The sequence below is a fragment of the Varanus komodoensis genome, unplaced genomic scaffold, assembly GCF_004798865.1.
Source record: "Varanus komodoensis strain SLA01 unplaced genomic scaffold, ASM479886v1 scaffold26, whole genome shotgun sequence".
NCBI classification, from domain to species: domain Eukaryota; kingdom Metazoa; phylum Chordata; class Lepidosauria; order Squamata; family Varanidae; genus Varanus; species Varanus komodoensis.
In genome coordinates this window covers 7,233,639-7,252,189 of record NW_025335684.1, presented here as the reverse complement: position 1 = coordinate 7,252,189, position 18,551 = coordinate 7,233,639, and the positions used below count along the sequence as shown (strand labels likewise).

The following is an 18,551-nucleotide window of genomic DNA, read 5'->3' as shown; positions in this document are numbered from 1 at the left end:
TTCAAGGTTGCAAACTTTCCTCCTTATAGTCCTTCTCTTGGAAATCAGTCAGTCAGTCAGTCAGTCAATCTCTCTCTCTCTCTCCGCGTGCGTGTTCGTTTGTTCGTTACACTGCCACTTTCATTAACTCAGTTCATCTATTAACTGGTGATTCATGGGTTAATTAATCAATCCCTGATTTGCCATTTTGAATAGCAAGTCCCCCGTCAGACCAGCCAAGGATTGCTGTGTGGAACCCAAACCCAGACACTGGCCCCTGCCCACACCAAAATTCACCACGGTGGCAAAAAATGGCAACAAACGGCTGCAGAAGTCTAAATCCGTCAAAATCCCCTTAAATTCCAGCTAAATTTGTTCTTTTTGTTCCTCTGCTGTGGTTCAGTGCCGAAATTTGGTGGCCCGTTGCTGATTTTTTCGTCTCCCTCCCAGGTTCGGCCATGTGGCAGGAGAAGGGCCTGATGTGGTGGTGGAGGGGTGGGTTTCGGGCCCCCAAAGGGCTTCTTTGTGCATGCCTGATGCAGATCTGTGGCAGGATGCCTGGGAGCATCTCTTCTTCTCCAAACATTAGTTTTATGGCTTGGCTGTTAATGTTAGCTCTTCTTGGGCATAGCTTTAAAAAAGCTCATAAAGCCAGCGCCTTCCCCAAAGAGCATAAATCCACTGAAGTGGAGCTCTTCATTCGAGCAGTGGGTTAACTTTCCCCTGATTCAGGCGGCGTCATGAACTGTCTTTGCATGGTATAAAACGGCTCACATAGGAACCCTCTGAGATGTTCGTAAATGGCGCAGAACACAGATCAAATTTGGAATGGTCTATTTTGGTATAAAGCACTTCAGAAAGGGTAGTTTATGTTGATTTTTAGTCTGGATTGCTTGCGTGCCGGGAGAGTAATCTTTGTGCAGGACAAGAACTGTTTCTTTTTCCCTCCCCGCTTCCCATCCTCACCAGTCTTTGGACCACTATAAGAATGAGGGCACTTGGTTGGTTTTGTCATGTTAAAATGATGCCTCCAAGGCTTTTCGCTGTTAGTGGGCTTGAGAGAGAATCTCAAATGAAGATGAAAGAAGTCCATAATCAAGTGGCCAGAGGCACTTAAAATACAATACTTAAACGAGAAAGCCTATTTTTTTCCTCTTGATTTGTAATACTCCAGTCCTGCTAGATTTCAAAGAAATTGGGGAATAAGTATGTCAGTAGAGGTAGTGCAGTGTGAATTGAGGGAGACGAGCCGGCCAATTTCTGTCCTTTTCAGTTTTGTAACCTGCAGAGTATATTTATCAGCAGCATAGATTGGAAAAAGTTAGGCGCCTGGGCTTGAAGACCACTGCCTCTCTGCGAGTATATTGCTGCCATTCCTGTTTAGCAATGTTGGGCGTAATAATTCTTTTACTTTCCAACGAAGAACGATATGAAGAACGTATGTATGTATGAAGAACGATCCACTGATCCTTTGTTCAGATACCCCATCAACCATGGTTTGTGCTAGCTGCAGTTTAGAACTTAAACCATGGTTTGCGCTTCCTACTGATTTGGGCAAGCTGTGGCTTATAATCACCTGGTTGTCTGACCCACCCAAATCTGCTTAGTGCCCCTTTGGCTCGGTGCAGGTAGCACAAGGAACGTAAACAGGTTTCTTCAATTCCGAGCGTGTGCTAAAGCAGGCACATTTGATGCTGATTTATTTCTTTATTTCGGTGCTGCTCAATAACGGACGTTTTCTGTGTCGTTTACAACTGTGGTGGAGCGAATGCTCCTTCTTTGGAAGCTCCTGAATTGTCTTCCTAAGTTTGGGAAATAACTTGAGTTTTTCTGAGCCAAAATTGGACCAGGTTGCATCCCTAACATTGCAGGCAGGGCAAAGTCCACCTCCCAGGTGTCTCGAGTCCCTCTCAGACTCCGTGCTTACCTTTATTGCTGCTTCTCTGGTAGGAGAACAGAGAAAGGGAGGGTTGGGGTCTCTCCCCCTCTTAAATGTGAATAAGTAATAATAAGAGAGCGTCTGTCAGCGCCATAGTGTCGAGACTGCAAAACCTATACACCTGAAACTGAGGAAACCTTAAGGGTGTGCACCATGGGATTATTTTGTTTTTAAAGTGTCTTTCCTTTAATTAGATTTATTGTATCCTTGTGGCCGAATTTGCAGTAGTACATTTGCAGTCAGTAGGGACAGACTTCCGTAGCTGGTACATAGATTTGCAGTTGATAAGTGTGAAGCTAAGGGAGAGTGGAGAAATAAGAGGCATGGCTATGTGGCATCCCCCTCCTCATTACTGTGGAACCCCCCCCCCCCATGGAATGGGCAGACCCCTCTTTTGGGGGCTCTAGGGCAGTACCATAGCAGGGACTGTAGGCATGGCTTTATTTCATTCATTCATTTATTTAAAACTTTTGCAGACCGTCCCATTACTGACGTCTCGGAACAGTTTAACAGTACAAAATGTAATCTATATATACACACACACATACACACACACACTCACTCATCCAGGGCAAGCACAGTGTGCCTAGCAGCCCTGTAAGTCTGCCCAGATGCTTCTTCGTATCAAACCAGGGGCGACCTGAACCCACGGGAGGCCAGGTCTGTCCACCAGTAGTTAACCTGTGCAGAAGGTGAGCGTATTACTATGTGGGAAATCATTCTGTTCCCCGAAAGAGTGTCTTCTCACATATATACTTCCCAGAACCTTAAGATTGTGTGTTGTCTAGGAGCCCCTGCCACAGGAAGCAACCTGGGCAGCTGTGAGGAAGAGGGCCTTTCCCCTCGTCACTCCCGGGTCCTGGAGTAACGAGCAGAGAGGCCTGCCTGGCGCCCAAGTGGTGCTCTTTCCCACACTGAGCCAGGGTCACCTCCGTTTCCCACGCGTCGTAGCCCTTCCCTTTTTTCGAGCTCTTCCTCTATTCAACATCTTCGCCTCGCCACTAGATTTTACTTTTATTCTCTACCGTGCGTTTAATCTGGTGTGTATCCTACGTCTTACCACGTGCTGCGCTCTTTCGAGAGCGCTCCAGCTCCAGCAGTCAGCGAATTGCAATTGACCTTCCCGCAGGTATACTATCCAGTGAGGCACCATTTAGTGCAGCACATGGTGAGCGCCATGCAGCGGCTGGGCTTCACCCCCAGCGTCACCATCGAGCAAAGAAAACTGGCTGTCGACCTGGCCGAAGTGGTGATCAAGTGGGAGCTGCAGCGGGTCAAAGACCAGCAGGTACGGGGGCTGGCGCGCGGTTGGCGTTGGCGGTGACACTCTGTCCGGCTGCGAGAAAACGCCGCACTGAATCCCTGCTCTCTGACTTGTCCTGCTACCCACAGCCAGATTCGGATATGGATCAGGGCGCCAGTGGTGAGGGAGCAGCTTCTGCCTCGTCCTCTGTGAAGCGGGGACTCTCGGTCGACTCTGCACAAGAAGTGAAGCGGTTCAGGACAGCCACCGGGGCAATAAGCGCCGTAAGGATCGCGTCCCCATTCCCCCAAACTTCCTTGCGAGTGGGGCTCACCACACGTCTTTTTGCATTCGGTGTTTTGCCCCCTGAGCTCCTGTGTGGAATGCTGACAGACTCACTGGCTTGTTGTGCGTATAAAGTAAACCCCACACGGTATGGGTTGTCAAATTCTGGGTTGTCATACTGTCTGAACCCTGCCTGGCAGCCCAGAAAGAGAACCCATGGTTTGTGCATTGGGTGTGAAAACTGGCTGTTACCAGCCCAGGGGCAGGCAGAGTGTAGATCTCCAGATGTTTTGGACTTCAACTCATAGTATTCCTGACTGATGTCCATGCTGGGGTTTGAAATCCAGAACATCCAGAGAGCTGTATTCTGCCCCTCTTTGGTTTAAACCATGGATTTTCATAATTTCAAACCCAGACCCATGGGTACTGATGGGCTTTTTTCCCAGGCTATAAAACAAGTGCATTCAAAGAATCCAGCTGCTTTCCATGCTGGTACTTGGAATACAGGGAGAGGGCAGCAAACAACCCAGGGCCTGAGCAGATAAACTATACTTTGTTGTCTGCAGGTCATATCCTGGGCAGGGCAACAACCCATGGGTTAAATGTTATGTGTGAACCAGGTCACCCTGTGTTTTGACATTAAATATGCCTTCAGGTGTTTGGACGCAGTCAGTCCTTGCCTGGCGCAGATGCCCTGCTTTCGAAGCCCATCGACAAGCAACACACGGACACCGTCATCAACTTCCTCATTAGAATTGCGTGCCAGGTACTGTGCGCTTCTGAAATGAAAGTGGGTCAACCTTGCTTTGGATTGCGAAGTCAGCCTTGCAGCTGCAGGGGTGGGAGGGGGGCGCTTTGCAGTGGAGAAAGAATCCTGTAACCCTGTTGAGTGTTTTCTCTTCTGCATGGAATTATTCATGGGCAAGACAGTGCAGTAAACGGGCAGAGCAATGTCTTCAGTACAGAACTTGTCCCTGGCAGGCATGGAAGGCAGCTTTTTTATTATTATTATTATTATTATTATTATTATTATTATTATTAACATTTCTATGCCGCCCCTTGCCGAAACCTCGGGGCGGCTTACAACATGATAAAATACATTGAAATACAATAGTACATAATAAATTACCATTAAATATAAAAATACAAAAAAATACATTGATTTACAAATACAAAATTAAAATTATCAGTATAAAATAAAAATATAGGAGGAGAAAGAAAAGGAAGAAGAAGTTGCCCAGGCCAGATCATATGTTTTCCATGGTCATACCATGACCTGCAGTTTGCCATCTGGGCACAACTGAGGGGGGACGTGATATCCCTCTGTAAGTACCTCTAGAAGTACCTCAAAGTACCTCAAAGGCTGTCACAAAGAGAAAGGCCAAGATCTCTTCTCACTGATGGCAGAGTGTAGGGCACAGAATAATCAGTTCAAGTTGTGACCACCCATATTCAGGCCGGACATCAGGAAAATTTGCTCACTGTCAGCGCAATTTGACAGTGGAACCAGCTGTCCGGAGAGGTGGTGGGCTCTCCCACACTGGAGACATTCAAGAAGAAACTGAGTGGGATGCTGTGACTTGGTGTCTTGCAACAGCAGGGGGTTGGACTCAATGGCCTTCGTGGCCCCTTCCAACTCTACTGTTCTGTGATTCTATGATCCAGAAGTGGTGGGCCCACCTTACAGAACACCTTCCTTGCAGTATTTGGGAGGTACCAGCTGTGCTATATTTGGGTTCAGGCATGCAGGTTAAAGTCAAGTTGCTAGTCATTTTGGACCCTGCTGGCCTCAGTTGGAGTCTTGTGGCTGTTGGGGAAAGTGGTCCTTTCCTGTCCCCTGAATGTAGATCCTGTTTGCAAGGCAGATCTGCACCCGGAACTAAATTGTTTCTGCCGGCCTGCTCTGTTCAGCATGACCTTGATCATGCTGCCCTAAATTACTTTTAACGGAGCCTTTTCAGAGAAGTGAAATGAGGTTACTGTTTTCACAGGAGGTATGATGGCATTAAAATATTAATGAGTTCTAAAAGATTAAGATGATAAATGTTTGCTACTTAGCAATTATTCTGGTTAATTGCCAGGTAAATGACAACTCAAACACTGCGGGTTCTCCAGGAGAACTGCTTTCCAGGCGCTGCGTTAACCTTCTGAAGACAGCTTTACGGCCAGACATGTGGCCAAAATCGGAACTCAAACTGCAGTGGTTTGATAAGCTTCTAATGACTGTGGTAAGTTGTGTTTTGCAGCCTTAAAGGCAGTCGTAAGATGCAGTATAATTAAATGCTTAATAAAGTATCGCAGGGGCATTATGGGTTGTCATGTTCCAGCTAACGTGTTGATTCATTTTGAAACCAGGAAGACCCTGGTGTGTGCACTCCTGTGTGTCAAAGTAAACAGCGTGCTGTAGAGAACTTGAAATGTCATGTTAGCCCCATTTAATTGCCAATTTAATTTGGTGTCATGACTTGGAAGATGTTCAGCTTAATGGAATTGATTTATGGCCTCAAATAATTACGCCTGTCCTTCTCTTGACATCCGGATTAGGATAAAAAAAGTCAGCTGGTGAGTGTTGGAAAGGAGTGCCAGGCTGGAACGCTCATCTTTCTGCTGGGCCATTGATGGGATGCTGGCATTTGTAGACACGAGGGTTTTAGGAATGGTTGTGCGCAGAGAATTGCCTTGGGGTGGGCAGATCCCAACACTGCTGGGCAGGACTCGGGTGGCTTTCCGATCCTGCTCGTTCCTTCAGCTCGGTGCAATCATCCCCCAAAGCAACGCTTCTTGGCCGGTTCCCAAGAGCGCTGGTGGCTGGCTCAGGGGTCACCCAGTGCGCTTAATGCAGGGAGGCAGAATTGCTTCCTGCCAGGGCTGCTTTGTGGAGAAGCTCTGACAGGTCACACCGTAGTGGTGGACGGGGCACAATGCCAACTTTTGCTCCCTGCTTTTATGCTGCCTTTAACTAACCCTACAAAGGCAGGTCAGCCTTTGAGGACGGTTGCAAGAAAGTCAAGAGTCCAGAAACCACCAGTAAGCTTACGGTTGGGAAGAGGGGTGTGGCCATTTGGGGCTTCCAGAGCACTGGATTGGGACTCCAGGAAGGCCAGACCTGGTCTCCAGGCTGGAACTTCTGCAGCTTTGCTTAGTGGCTGAGCCAGGATTTGAACCCTGGTCTCCCTGGTCAAATCCAGATCTCTAGCCATGTTATTCTGGCTTCCAGCAAGAGAGAATTAGTGTTTTCCTCTGAATTGCCATACTAGATGTGGGACACTTGTGCATTGGCAAGTGTGATTAAAGTCCTCCTTGCACCGAAATTCTCCTGGGCCCCTGGCTGAAGCAGTATGCACCTCCCACTTGAGATTAGAGGCAACTTGGTAGCCCCCAAGTGAGAAGCGGAAGAGATCTGAGCAGCCACCGTAGATGATTTGAGGTTGCAAGGTACATTCAGGCAGCTGCCGGAAAGGGAAATTGGAATCTTTGAACATGTATCCGCACCACTAATGTGTAGTGCTGAACATTTTCTGCGCATCCAGATCGACCCTTAACAGCTGCCTAATGAACGTCACTGTTATAAGCAAAACCCCTGCTCAGTGCTTCCCACGGATGCTAATTGCCTCATTTTGCATTATAAGCCGCAGTCTGGAATATTTATTTTATTCATTAACGGGCATGTGTAGCATAGGCCTCGTTTCGCGTGTGCTTATTAATGAGTAGAATAAATATCCCCAACTGCAGCTTCCTTTGCAAAATGTGACAATTGCGTGACGGAAGGGTTCCCCCTGTGTTTCTGGGCTCTGAGCACATCCAGCTCCCAAAAATATCACTAAGGCTTTGAGAGGATGGTCCCTTCCATGGTGTTTCAGCCCCTGACGCGCACAGCAGGGCTAGGCCGGAGTGGCTCATAAGCAGCTCCTCTTTGCCCATGCCCTCCTCACTCATTTCTGGCGGTGTGGTAGGGTGGCAGGAAGGTTGGCCGGGGGTTCAGGAGACCTGGGTCCTAGGCCCCTCCTGGCCCTGAAGCTCCCTGGGTGCCTTTGGACCCATCACAGCCTGCCTTACAGGGTTGTTGTCGTGAGGATAAAGTGGAGCTGGGTAAGCCCTCCTGCAAGAGGCCAAAGGGAGGGCTAGAACTGGTGTGGTAGCGCTGGTGATGATGCTGAGCAAAGTTTGGGCTACGCGTGAAGGCCATCACCCCTCCGTCTCGTCTCATTTTATTTCTCTGGAGTTGTGTGCTAACTTTGTGCCAGTTTTGTGTGATTGTGATTGGAGAGACCCGTGGGACGTACTCGAGTCTGCTTTCCTGCCTCTGGGGTTTTAAGGACGTTCTTCTGAAAAACGGTGAGGCGACGTGGGGATGGGACACTCCGCCCAGCCTTCCTCTGAAGCAGCTCTCCATCCGTCACTGTCTGCTTCAGGAGATGCGCGAAGTATTGGCCAGAGCTGCACATGTGTGTGTTTGTGTACGCAGAGACCAACGCTTGGCAATGCTAAGCAGTAAGTTCAGAGGGGAAGGAAGTGCTGAAAGGCCTCTCAGTGTCATCATCGGCCATTCGGTCGAGTCTGGCTCTTGGCCGCTGCATGGATCACTGCTCTCCGTGCCCGTCTGTCTCTGGCTGCTTTCTTCAAGACCGCCGTGTCCATCCCAGCGTCTTCCTGTACTGGGGCAGCCCGTTTGCTTTCCCTGCTGATCACGCCCTGCGTGATAGACTTTTCAACTGAGTCAGCTCTCATGGCATGGCCAAAGAATGACAGTCTCGTCTTTCTTTTTGGCGATCTAGGCTTCAAGTCATGCTTTTGATGAGGCTCGGTCTAAGACCTTCTTTCTTTGTGATTTTGGCAGCCCGGGGAATGCATAATAGTCGGCTCTCCCCCTTTCTTGTATATTAGCACATTATAATAAATTGGTTTGTTCTTAGGAAACGGAGCTGCTTCTCTGCTTTGCCCGCAGAACTGCTCCTTAACCTGTTCTTTACAGGTCATTATGACTGTAGGTTTTCCATTTAACCGTTTGGCTTTAGAGCTCAGCCCTTTCCCTTGCAGGGACTCCTTCCTTTCCTTTCTTTTTAAAAAATTCATGTGTCATCCTCTGATTGCTCTATAAGTCAACTTGACAGCATTTCCATTAAAATTCAGTGCTTAGTCAAGAACGCCCGGTGCGCAGGGGAAGATCAAACTGAATTACTTAGCAGCTACTCTGCACGTTTTCTTCGTTCTTACAAATGAAGCGGTATTACATCGCGCTGGAAGAATTATCTTTGGCCTACCTTCCCCATCCTGAATAATTGAACGCAAATCTATTATTCTAGTGCTTGTCAGAGGCTCTTGAGTTGAGCTGCGGAAGCTGCGTCGCTTGGGCGCCGCACAAGATGCTCTCGTTCGGCCTTTGTTCCGCAAAGGATCTTTCTGGCACGGGGCAAAGGGAGCGGGCTTGGGGAATGAGAGGCAGGCCTACTGAGGAGGAGGAAGCTGAGGTTCCCACGAGCGAGCTTGGACAGAAGGAACATGTGACTGTGGAGCACCTAGACGAGGGGTGGGAAGCTTTGGGCAGGTCCTCTCCATGCACCCGTCCCTGGACCAGCCCTGGGTTTGCGTTGCCGCCTCCCCATCCCATTAAAAAGAAAAGAGGGGAATATGTTCATTTTGGCCTCTGTTACGTGTTCTCCTCCGTATAAAAAGAAGAGGGGGGAATTGCACTGGCTGGGACAGCAGAGGCTGCCTACAGATGACCTGAGACAGAATATTACCGTCATGATATTGCATGTATTACCCTGCCTTACTTCTCTTGGGAGGAACCCAAGTGTGATTTCCATAACTGCATTTAATCCTCACAGTGACAGCCCTGCGAGGTAGGATGGGCTTGAGAGTCTGTGACTGGCCCCAAATCGCCCAGTGAGCTCCATGCTTGAGTGGGGACTTGAACCCAGGTCTCCAAGGTTCCCTGTCCATCGCTCTGAACACCACACCACACCGGCTGTGCTGTTGTTGTTGTTGCTCACATGCCCCCGAGTCCACCCGTGGGTTGTCCAGTGTGGTTCTCTAGAGGGCTTTGTTTACTTTGACCAGCCTTCTTTACCTTGGCTGCCCATCTCTGCCCTTAAATGCTATGTGTAAAAATGTGGGAAAATGCAGAACGTGTTGCTAGATTTTTATTATATTTCCTCCCTCCTTTTTTTCTTGCGAGGGCCCCAAGGCAGCTTTCAAAATCCTCCTCCTCTCTCTTTTTATCCTCACTACGAACCTGTGAAGTGGGCTAGCCTGAGTCACCCTGTTCGCTTCCTGGCCACGTAGAGCCGAGCACCCAGGTCTCGAAAGCTTCCGGGTCCCCGGTCAGACTGCCAGCGTTGTGACACGCAAGGCGGGTGTGCAATGGGAGAGCTGCAATCCAGTGAATACGGGGGGCACCCCACTGAGCAGGCCTCATCCTGCAACATCCCGCTTCCTGCTGCTTCGGTCTCTCGAGATTCCGCTGTAAGCGGTGGAGAGAACCGAGCGCACGCTTGTATGAAGGCGTCGGGGGGCACATTCTAAGCTCAAGAAGTTTGTGTTGTTTTTAATTAAGGCTATCGCGCCATTAAACAAGCCTTAGTCATGAGTTTTAGCCAATTAAGTAGCTGGGTGAATTTGCATAGCCGTAAAAAGAGCTCCGAAGCATCCCCCCCCCCCCCGCTTTCCTGTTCCCAAGATGCTGCGTGCTTACGTTGCCGCTGGTGGCATCTTCAAGAAAGCCGTCTCTTCTGCGTGGAGGAAGGACAGGGCAGGGAGCTGTTGCTTGACAGCGTTTGCTGAAAGGCCCTGTACCGAGCACAGCAGAATTTCCTGGTTAATTGTGTGTATTTGCCACATCTATATATATATATTGCTATACATAGGAACAGATTCCAGAGCCATGAACCATAGCAGATAAACACAAAACACCATATCAAGACATGGTTTTTAGAAACAGGCTGCCAGCAAAGAGAGAGCCTCCAGAAGCATGGAGTCCACAGAAGCGGGGGATTGTCTCTGGGCGGGGCCACAGGTCCGCGTGGGACCGCCAGAAGGATGCCGTCCCATCAGCTCAGTGCTGATGGGGCCCGAGTTCCTTCGGGCTTCATTCACCAGTGCCAGAAGCATCCCCCTGGCCCGGCAGGAATCGCCAGTGCTGCTCCCTCAGCAAGAGAGCTGCCCCGAGGAGCGCCCTGCGGGGTTCTGGTCCTGAGGACGCTGGCACCTGGACCATGGCAGCCGCCGCCATGGGAGGTGGGAACAAGAGCCAGGGCACTGCAGTGGTTAGAGGGCTGGACTGGCATCTGGGTGATCCGGATTCTAGTCCCCGCTTGGCCTCAAAGCTCCCTGGCTGCCTTTGGGCCAGTCATGGACGCCCAGTCCAGCCTACCTGACAGGTGGTTGTTGTGGGGGTAAGATTGCGAGGACGAGGGTTAGGGAAACGGCCGTGAGGTCATTAAAAAGAAAAAAAGTGGGCTATGAACAAGTAGGTGCTGAAGGGCACTCTGAGTTGCCGCGGCCGCTCGGATCTAGGAGTGATGCCAGACTTTGAGCCCGACCTTCCAGAGCGGCTGCGGACGAGGAGCTTCACGGCGCCACCGAGGGCGCTCAGGCGCAACTGAGCTGCGGGGCCTCCAGCCTTGGCGTCCGACAGTGAGACCCTGGCCTTGGATTGGTCTCCGCCTTTCAAAGCCCCTCTTTTATCATTGCATGCTTTAAGAAACATTTTAAAAATCACACTGTAGGAGAGTTTATTTTCCTGTTCAGTGGAAGTAGGCCCCCATTTTGAAAGAGTTGTTTGTCATTCTTTGTATTGTCTATTTTTATCATCTGCTTTCCGCTGTTCTAATTTTTTCCTGATATTTTTATTGTGTTTTGATCATTTGCTTTTATGGATTGTGTAAGCTCCCCAGAGAAGGGGTAGTGCGGAAATGACACAAAGAAGCAATAACAACCAAAGTGCTTGTAGGATTATTACTTTGGAACAAGACAGAGGGAAAACTGGATCCTGCTGTTCCTGCCCCTGACAGGTGTTGACTGCAGGGCTGGAGGCTGGAAAGATTCAGATTGCGTGGCTGTGGCCAGGGAATGTGAGGGGTTGTGGATGGTTCCTTCCCTCCCCATCCCTTCCACACGCTGATTCTGAACCTGATTGGGAAAGGGTGTGCGCTATCCAGAAATGGAGTGGGGTGGCGGGTTGAAGGTGGTTGCTGTCAGAAGCAAAGCCCCCCCCTTTTCTTGTGGAGGCCTGGGTGCATTGTCCATGTCAGAGCCTAGGTCCGTTTAGGCCAGTCCAGACCAGGAATGGCTCAGTGACCAGGTCTCAGGAAGATTTTCTGCCCAGCCCCACCAGGAGAGGCCGGGGAACGAAACCGCAACCGTCTGCATTTAAAACGGGCCGTACCGCTGAGCTAGTGCCCACGCAGAGTTGGCGAGTCCCGTTGGAAGCGTCTCTTCTTCTTGGTGTTTTGTTCCAGGAGCAGCCCAACCAGGTCAACTTCGCCAACATCTGCACCGGGTTGGAGGTTCTCAGCTTTCTCCTAACGGTCCTTCAGTCCACGGCGATCCTGAGCAGCTTCAAGCCTCTGCAGCGAGGAATCGCGTCTTGCATGACCTGCGGCAACACCAAAGTCCTGCGAGCGGTCCACACCCTGCTCTCCCGCTTGATGAGCAACTTCCCCACAGAACCAAGTATGCTGGGACAAGGGTCCCCCTACTCCCCCCCCCCATTGTAAAGAGGCGGCGTTACTGGGCAAAGACGATGGATCGTAATCAGCAGTCATCCTATTTCTGCTGGGCTTTATGGATCCTTCCTTACGAAACAAGCGTGCACTTTCAACCCCAATTAAAAGAAAAGTAGAAATAAGTAATCATGAGGAATACATCATTATCCAGCAGCATAAAAACTTAATAACCTGTGGCAGTTATTAGTTTGGCTCAAGAAATGCATGTCATAAATTTAATGTCTTTTGCAATTACCATTTTTCTGCTTTGAAGGTGCAGTTTTTCAGTTGTTGAACATGGCCGTTTTAATAAGACAAGAAAGGGAAATTGGGTGTAAAGACAGACCTTGGGTAATGGAGAATAAGTGAAAAAAGAAAGGAAGACGGCTAGTGGAATAATTCTGTGCATGCTTGAGCAGAGAAAAGGTCTTACAACTTCCAGTATCCCTGGAAGCACATTTTCTGTCTAAACATGGCTAAGTTTTGTGCCCCTGTTCGTAGCAGTGAGGTGTTAATGCTGCAGTAACTAACCTGGGAATGAGCTCCATTTAGTTTAATGGGGTGTATTTCTGAGAAATATATATAGAGGGTTGCATTGTGGGTTGTTGTGACCAAATTTAGAGTATTGTGGCCAGGGAGAAATTGCTGCAGTACATCCCCCCCCCCCCCACACACACACACTCCTTGAGAGATTGCAAAGTTTACAAGAAGAGTCCTTGGGTAGCTACTAAACACTGATCCCCAAAGCCATGGAAACATAAGGAATGTAACTCTCTGCTTGTGCACACGTGACAACTTCTTTTCTTTCTTTATTTGCATTTATATACCACCGTAGTAGCCCAGAGGGCTCTCTGGGTGGTTTAACAAACATTAAAACCTACCAATCCTGAACAAATAAATAAATTGGCCATACCACGACAGTGTAAAATAACATAGTTAAAACGAATTAAAAAAATAAAAATAGCATTAAAATGAACTAACTTTAAAATATTGGTTAAATAACAACTTCCTGCCTGCATGACTGGAAGAGCATAGAAATAAATGCATATACACCTTTTTTGCATTACCGCTAATCCTGGTGTAGGTACCTCAAGCGTTGCCTCCAAGTATGAAGAACTGGAGTGTCTCTACGCTGCCGTTGGGAAGGTGATTTATGAAGGGCTTACCAATTACGAAAAAGCGACTAACGCCAACCCTTCGCAGCTCTTCGGTAAGTTTCCGACGGGGCGCGTTGTTACAAGCACATCTGGGTGGAAAGAAACAGCTGCAGCCTCAAGGTGGCGGTGGGTTGAAGGTGGCTGCTGTCCGAAGCAAAGGCCCCCCTCCGGGGTTCTCTGGAACGTCGCTCTCCACATGCCCCGGCCGGCCTGCGTAAAGAGCTCGCTTCCAAGTGCCGAGCCCGGCTTGGCTGCCCCCATCAGCCTGGCTGGTGAGTGCTCAGGGCGTCGGTGGAGGAGGCACGTGAAGCCAAGCCCCCAGACCAGTTTGCAATAGGATACCACCCTGTTCCCGGGAAATGCAGCGAGCCCCTCATTGTCAACTTGCAAGGCTGTCCGGGGATTGGAATATGCTGCCCCGGCCTTACGTAGACCTACTCGGCACTAGCTGTAAATGATAGGAAGTCATCCCTCTTTTTTCTCGTCTTTTGTTTCCAATATAATGCCTTGGTTTCAGAGGCAATTTCAGATTTATTCAGTTTAACTTTCAGATCTGTGGCCAGCGGTTCTGCCTTTTGTGTTGTTTTGTTCACAATATTAACTTTTGATTAAACGAGGGGAAGACGTGCTTCTCTTTGGATCTTGTCAAAGAGCTTGGGCTGGTACCACCAAGATGCCGAAATGATTGAGCAGTTTGGCAAGTTGGGTCCATCCTTGCCTTGCCGCAGAATTGCTTCTGTCAATAACGCAGGCCTGAAATTGGAATGGTTTGGAGCATTGGCTGCTTTAAATGGCAAATGTCCTTCACTATCCTAGCCTCTGATCTGTGCAGACAGATGTAATTTCGCTTTGGGGATTGCCTATTTGTCAGGTGTCAGGTTGCGCTGTAGAGCCGGCTAACCAAGAAAGATCCTCCTTATCGTTTGTTCAGAACACTCCAAGGTTATAGAGCCTACCTTAAAAAAAAAGAGAGTTCATCCACAATATTGCTGAAGATTTCCTGCCCCCAGTCAAAATAAGTCAACTGGGTCCCAGAGAATGAGAGCACAGACTATGGCATAGGATGATGGTCTGAGTGGGTTCTCATAAAATTTGCGAGTTATCACTGACTTGCTAATCGTTGTTACATGTGAACCCTGCATGTCTGGTTATCTGTAGATTGTTTACCATGAACAACCCGGCATTCAGATCCCAACAAGAAACTACGAGTCTCTTCCTTTTTGTTGCTCATAATTAACCCCAGTGAATAGTTTGCCTATAACGACAACCCATGATCCAGTTGACAACCCATATTCTGAGTGGTTGCATGTGAACCAGGCCAGTAACTACAAGTACTTAAAAGATGCTATAAACATCCTTGAGGGAGGAGGGAGACAGAAGCGGGAGACTTGGGCAAAACAAATATTTATTTTCTTTGCTGTCAAAAATGCAAATGACGTGTGCATCTGGACATCATGCTAAGCCACCCTGCAAAGAAGTCATGGCGGGCTAGTTATTTTCCGAGCAAGCCACTTCCCCCCACTCATTCCTGCAGCCAGAATCTCATTGCCCTTTGCAGTAGAACCCTTTTAATCTCTCCACCTCCCTGTTTGACTCTCCACTTCTTTCTTTTTCGCTGTGCGCTGTACCTGTAACGTTTTATTCTTGTTGCCAGTCTTTTTCGAGCGCACACTTAATGGCTGTGTGACGTGTAATGCTTGCTTGTCTGTGCGCTTTAGGGACTTTAATGATTTTGAAGTCAGCGTGCACCAACAATCCCAGCTACATCGACAGGCTGATCTCCGTCTTCATGCGATCTCTCCAGAAGATGGTGAGGGAGCACTTGAACCAACAGTCCCAAGCAGTGACTGCAGAAGTGAACACAGGTAACCGGGACGAGGGCAGCCCTGCCTGGCCAGCCTCGGGCTGCACGATGGCGGAAGGTCGTCCTCCAGTGAGGCTCCCTGGCTGCACTTGAGGAGGCCCCGGGCATTCAGAAGAGGATTCACTGCGAGGCACAGGGTTGGGAAGTTGCTTCTCTTCTCCTCTAAGCAAACACACGGTTGCTTGCATTTTGTAGAGGGTGGCAGGAGTGTGTGTGTGTGGAGGGGGGGATTGTCAAGGGGCGATCCTCAGGCATACTCCCACCATGCCTGCCAATCTGCCTGCAAATATTCCTGCAAGATCACTTTCCCAGGGCCAGGCGTCTTTCTGAATAATGAGCTTGGTGGAGGGGAAGGTATTGGAAACTGCTGGAGGGTGGAGAGAGGAACACCCTTGCCTGCCCACTAGCTTGCTGCTGCAGATGCCCTCCCAGCCCCCATCATGAGGAGACTGTGGGTCTGAGAGCCACTTCAACTTCCATGCAAAAGTGGCTGCCCTCAGACGCCACACTGTGGCTTCGAGAAACAGGGCAGAGCCATCCCTGCCACATGCCAGACAGGAAGAGTTTGGAATGTGTCTTTGCCTGTTTTGAAGAACTGCAGCAGGCCACGCCGTATGAACTGTTATTGAATCTTAATTATGGTTAATTTGTGAATTATCATTTGCCGTTGGCTTGTTTGGAAATTAGGTGAAGGGCACTTTGCTTGGTTCAGCATCATGGCAAGCTGTGGATAACCAGAAAGTTCTGGATTTCTTGCAACTGTGCTGGGGGGAGGGGGAGGGGGGAGGGAGGGGGAGGAGGAGTGGGGGCACCACCGGAGCACGTGAGAGGTTAAGTTGCATTTTAGTGTGACATCCAGTCAATTTGTTCCAAGCGTTAGTTAAGATGGTTACCCAAAGGAAAAGTTTTCAAAGAATCGGCACTGTGTGTTCTGCAAGCCATTTGTTCCTTCCTGTGCTTTTCTTGTCTCTGAATTAGATTCTGTGTCCTTTTGGTCCAAGACTTTGGAGCACAGAAGGACAGAGAACTCTGTATCTGTATATAGATGAGCTCATGCAAATATTAATGTGTAACTGTTGGCTGATTTCCACGTCTTCAGGGAGTGAAATTGATAAGTCACATTCTTACTTCCAAAGCCTGTTCGTACTTCCAAAAATCCTAGATTAAGGACGTTATCAAAACAGTATCCGTGCACTTGTTCAACTACTTGGTACCAGTGCTATACACATGCACTTCCAAAACCCTACGCAGAAGCTTTTATGGGAGGTCATTTGCCAGGGCGGTGCCAGTGGTTCTCTCCATCCTAGCACGCTCCACCCATGCATTGTCAAGCGATCCAAGTGCTTCTACTCTTCTTCTGCCAATAGCTGGTACCAGTGAATTGGTCATGTTGAGCCTTGACCTGGTGAAAACCCGTCTTGCTGTGATGAGCATGGAGATGAGGAAGAACTTCATCCAAGCTATTCTAACCTCCCTCATTGAAAAATCGAATGATGCCAAAATCCTCCGTGCCGTAGTCAAAATAGTGGAAGAGTGGGTGAAAATTAACTCCTCCATGGCTGCCAATCAGGTAAGACGAAGGCTGTCGCACTTACTGTAGAGCGCCGGAGAAAACTTCCGACTGTATCTTTCTTCTGCCAGGCAACAGCTTACCTAATCTGAAACTCAGCATGGTCTCCTGGTTGGAAATCAATGGTCTCAGTCAATGGTCTTGTTCCAGTAATTATTGTTAGCCTCTCCTTCCAAGGCTGTTGTGTAGATGAAACTGGGAGAGGCAGTCTTGCACTTCGCCCTGAGCTCCCAGAATCAAAGGCACCGTGGAAATCTCCTTTAAAAAATAAAGCTTTGGAAAGTCGGGCGAACCCCATAGTTCCCCCGCCTTGCCAAAAATGTTGGACTACCTCTCCTCCCAGCATCCCTGGCCATCGGCCGAGGTGCCGGTCAGTCCGAAACACCTGAAAGGACGAAGGTTGGAGGAGGAGGCTGCTTTTAGTTCCATGCTCCCGGTTTAAAAGATGCGTTCTAGAAGAGACATTGACACTTGGATAACAACCTTTGTTGAACCAGCAACATAATCACACTCTGCCCTCCACTGCCTGTGCTCAGATTTGGTCCAAGCGGCGCTCAGCAGCAGTGGCGCCAGGAAACGTTGTTTTTCCCCATGTTTTGGCCACATGGTCTGGGATTTCGTAGCAGAAATACCAGCTCCTTTTATATGGCTCCAAAGATAAAATGATTTCTCTGTGTGTGTGTGCATCATCCACATGTGCTAAAGGGGATGAGAAACTCTGGTATAGATGACTTGCAATAATTTGGTGGGCTTTTACAATAGTCCAGCACTTGAAAAATAAGCAAGACATTCTGATCTTTGTCTGTTTGCTGAAATCAGGCTCCTATCAATCATTTATCCACGTCGGAGTGATAACATTTCCAGGAATCCATGTTTTTCATGCACAGTGTATGACTTTTCTGTGAATAGAAGGGCCAGTTAATTGTACACACAGTAAACACTTGAAAGAAGGGGGGTTGGATGAACAAGACCAACTTTTTAATTAGCAAGTGAAAATAAGGATCCAGGTTGGCTGTGGATTATCAGCTGAATGTGTTAGAACAAGGTGGAGACATGCACGACAGCTTTGTGCAAACAACTCTTTGTTGGTGAAATGTTCTCAGATACGGCTTAAAACAACTTAATGTATATTCCTTATGGGTTGGGATGCGGGTGAGACTTTGGGTTGCCTAGTTTTTATTGCCCTGCAAGTGCCAGTACGCATAGCTAGTTGTGTCAAGACTTCTTATTGCTGGAAATCGTCTAATGAAGAGTTTTGAGCACTGTGCTCACGTGCTAATGCTGCGGCTGCATTCCAGGTTTGGACCTCAGCAGGCATCCCCCAAAATGCATGTGTTTGTGGGCTGCCCTTGCTCTGCCTCTTGAAAGACAAGTTGATAAAAATAACCTTGTTCTTTTTTTCCTTTTTAAAAACAGACACCCACACTTCGGGAGAAGTCCATTTTGCTAGTAAAAATGATGACCTACATTGAAAAACGTTTTCCAGAGGACCTTGAATTAAATGCCCAGTTCTTAGACCTTGTTAACTATGTCTATAGGTAAATTATGGCAATTAATCAACTGGTTCAGCTTACTGGTTCATAATTTGTGCCATGTGTGACCTTAATAACATACCATCCATCTTTTGAAGCTAGTGAGTATGGGGGGAGGGGTCGGTAAAATAATAGTCTTTTTCTCCAAGATTTCAATGAGTGTATTTTCATGTTTTTCCCTATTCAAATTCTAAATCAGTCTGCATCTGTTTTCCAAGTGAAAGGGACTTATGGGGTGGCACTCCTCATGCACCCTCATTTTCTTCTCTCTTTTTTA

The 18,551-nt window shown here is 48.4% G+C and overlaps 1 protein-coding gene across 7 annotated transcripts in view; it reads left to right on the top strand.

Moving 5' to 3' along the window:
• LOC123024950 (transformation/transcription domain associated protein) overlaps positions 1 to 18,551 on the top strand; it is a 142,099-nt gene that overhangs the window by 57,116 nt on the left and 66,432 nt on the right. For 4 of the 7 annotated variants that reach the window (XM_044433259.1, XM_044433262.1, XM_044433264.1 and 1 more), the window contains 9 exons: positions 3,048 to 3,206; positions 3,311 to 3,445; positions 4,102 to 4,212; positions 5,528 to 5,674; positions 11,906 to 12,119; positions 13,236 to 13,361; positions 15,027 to 15,173; positions 16,537 to 16,742; positions 18,159 to 18,280. In XM_044433259.1, the coding sequence (XP_044289194.1) occupies positions 3,048 to 3,206; positions 3,311 to 3,445; positions 4,102 to 4,212; positions 5,528 to 5,674; positions 11,906 to 12,119; positions 13,236 to 13,361; positions 15,027 to 15,173; positions 16,537 to 16,742; positions 18,159 to 18,280 (1,367 nt within the window). The remainder of the gene's footprint in view (positions 1 to 3,047; positions 3,207 to 3,310; positions 3,446 to 4,101; positions 4,213 to 5,527; positions 5,675 to 11,905; positions 12,120 to 13,235; positions 13,362 to 15,026; positions 15,174 to 16,536; positions 16,743 to 18,158; positions 18,281 to 18,551) is intronic. The other 3 variants (XM_044433265.1, XM_044433263.1, XM_044433260.1) reach the window with 1 other exon arrangement.